Here is a 2,982-nt window from a genome sequence, read left to right on the forward strand (position 1 = left end):
GGTCACTGCGGTTGCGGCTATTGTGGTTGTTGCGATGCGGAATGCGGTCGTTGCGGCGTGAATTCATATTTAAGAACATAAAATATGATATTTTATTATTTATTTTCGATTTCACATATCTTCCATTTCCTCTCTAAATTTTCATATATATCTCATTAATAATTTTTCACCCTTTTGAATATAACTAATCCTTTAAAAATATATCTTAAATCTACGATATAATTAAAAAAGAAGGTAGACCAAATAATTTTCGCGAACATTGCATAATCTCCTGCGGTCTGATGCGGCTTGATGCGGCCGATGCAGTGTTATGATGCGGCCGATGCGGTGTTATGATGCGGTTTTTATTGTGATTTGCAATCACACGCAATTGCGGCCTGATGCGGATGCAGACACTACCGCAACCGCAATATTGCGGCCGCATCAGGTGATGCGGTCCGCAATTTAAAACCATGAGTATGATAATCAACAGGTATAATCAAAAGTCATTAATAACATACAACCAACAGGTCTTTATTCATATCTAAAAAGAAAGTTTTGAGCAAATGACAAAAATAAGTTGAAAAATAAAAATTAACTCAGACTATTTTCTCTGTGCATTATGTTGAAAACTAACTCATAATAGTAATAAATAGAAAGTTAAAATATCTCCATCCAATCCAAACACTTTGATCCAATAAGTATCAATGGAATCACCCAACAAAATAAGGAAAACACAATTAAGGAAGCATCAGTAGCTATGAAAAATCTAACAGTTTGCTGCATAGGAGCTTAGTGTGGATGAGGATGAGGCAAAACCAAGCTCTTCATATGTTCATAGGCATACCAAACTTGGTTGTTAGGAAGTACAATATGTTCAACTCTACCATCTCTGGGATGATACATAATAACTTCAGACCCAGCTTGTGGGCAGGCCAGCACCAGGACATCTCTATTTTCTGACAGACACACCGGCAACAGCGGCCACTCAGGCACAAAATCATCAAATTGAAGATGCACATAACTAACAATCACCAACCGAGTCCAAGACTCTTGAACTCCAAACTCTCTCATTTCCCACAAAACAAAATGGGTTTTCATGAGGTCATAAGAAAGGCACAGGGAACCCCTTAAAACAGCAAGCTCGGGTTCATCTTCGGGTAGTTCACCGATACCGTCAGGCAGCAAAATATACTTACCCGTCTCTTTCCGCAGATCAAGAGAAAAAATCACTAACACTTTGATGGTAACTTCTTTCCATTTATACCAATGACAATTTAAGTTGTTAAGTGCTAACCAATTAACACTACCATTAACAAATGGTCCGGTCAGAGTTCCTCCTAGTAAAGTTGGAAAATCAGGGCAAGCGAGAGTGTTTCTCCAGCAACTATCGCCCATGCAATGAACTCTCCCCTCCCATTTCCCCACTGTATGATCACAAAACACAACCACCACCTTGCAAGGAGTAAATAACAAAATTAAGCCAAAGAAAGTAAATATATGTGGTTAAACCAAAGAACGGTATAACTTTTTTAGAACAACACCAACCTGCAAAAAAATTTACTTTTATGTTCAATGCTTTGTCCCAGTTTTTTTATTTTATAAGTCCAACAATTCATAAAATCAGCATCTAGAGCTCAAGCACTAAGGTAGTACATAATACATGTGTGTTATTCAACACAAACCAGATAACCAGCTCCATCTTAAACCAATACACAAAATCAGAAGCTATCATAACTTTAGGTTGGATCTGAACTGCAATTGTGCAATTAAGTACTCTTGCAATGCTCATTTTGGTGTATCAAAGTAACACAATCTTAATTGAAATTGAACTAACCTTGTATTTGTCTCCTGAATCATCATAGCCAAATCCAAGATGCACTAAGTAATTAGAAGACATGTCATACAAAGTTGGTGAGTTTTCAGATCTCAATCGTAAAGTAGGGTTCCAGAAAAGACTACAAATTTCTTCTATGTATTCATCTTGATATTTTGTATCGATCAAACAGACCAAACCATTGGCGGAGCCTATTGCATGATAACTTTCGTGGTTTGTAACACGGAGACCCTCGTCTTCGCTGACAGTGGAGAAAGGGTGTTCGAGGGGACGATGCACTGAGTGATCAAGAGTGGGGAACCGAGTTCCGGTTCCATTATGGAGTAAGGTAAGTAGGGTGTGTGTGTGTTTGGGTGATCTTTCAAGGTGAAGTTTAGCGAATGTTGGATCAAAGATGAGCGATTTCCACTGTTTGCAAACGCATCTCAATCTCACCAGAATTTTCACCGGAAGCCATGAAAGGATTTCCGTTATGAGATCGGGAGGTAGAATTGGAAGAGAATGTCTCAGAGACATGAATTGCGCACCAAACTCTTGAAATTTCCTCCGTTCACTTAATACTACATTTTACAACTATAACATGACACGTGAGATTTACTATCTATTTATAACCATTCAAACGCATGAACTGCTCTTTGAAGGGTTTTATTTTTACTGTCAATCAATAAAAGGCATGTAGAATAGGTCTCAAATGTAACTTCATTTTGTTTCCATAATTTTAGCTAGTTGATTTGTTTCCTTAAATTTAGGAGTATTCTGTTCCAATTTTGTTTTGTAAAGGCTATTTAAAAGCCTAGTTTCCAATGAATAAAGTATTGAAGTATTTCCTTTGCATTGCCAATAATTGGCATCAGAGCATACGTTAAGAGTCTGACTTCGAAAACACGTAAAAGAGTGAAGAGAGATGGCGAAGGAAGGGCAAAACCTACTGAGCATTCCAAAATTTGACGGTGATTACGATCATTGGAGTATACTGATGGAAAATCTACTTCGATCAAAAGAGTGGTGGCATCTCATTGATTCAGGTTACAGTGGACCAGAGGCAGGGGTAGAACAAACCGAGGCACAAGTAGCTGTGAGAGAAGATCTAAAACTAAAAGATTTGAAGGTTAAAAATTACTTATTCGGAACCATCGACAAGAGCATTTTGAGGCCATGCAAGACAT

At 37.9% G+C, this 2,982-nt stretch overlaps 1 protein-coding gene across 1 annotated transcript; it reads right to left on the reverse strand.

Moving 5' to 3' along the window:
* Positions 1-614: 614 nt before the first annotated feature.
* Positions 615-2,361, reverse strand: LOC131611730 (F-box/kelch-repeat protein At3g23880-like). The gene is made up of 2 exons (XM_058883631.1): positions 1,817-2,361; positions 615-1,434 (listed from the first exon to the last, which is right to left on the reverse strand). Exons 1-2 carry the CDS (start codon positions 2,330-2,332, stop codon positions 772-774), a joined length of 1,179 nt encoding a protein of 392 aa, XP_058739614.1. The 5' UTR covers positions 2,333-2,361; the 3' UTR covers positions 615-771.
* Positions 2,362-2,982: the final 621 nt, after the last annotated feature.

This window comes from Vicia villosa, linkage group LG6 (assembly GCF_029867415.1).
Source record: "Vicia villosa cultivar HV-30 ecotype Madison, WI linkage group LG6, Vvil1.0, whole genome shotgun sequence".
Taxonomy (NCBI): domain Eukaryota; kingdom Viridiplantae; phylum Streptophyta; class Magnoliopsida; order Fabales; family Fabaceae; genus Vicia; species Vicia villosa.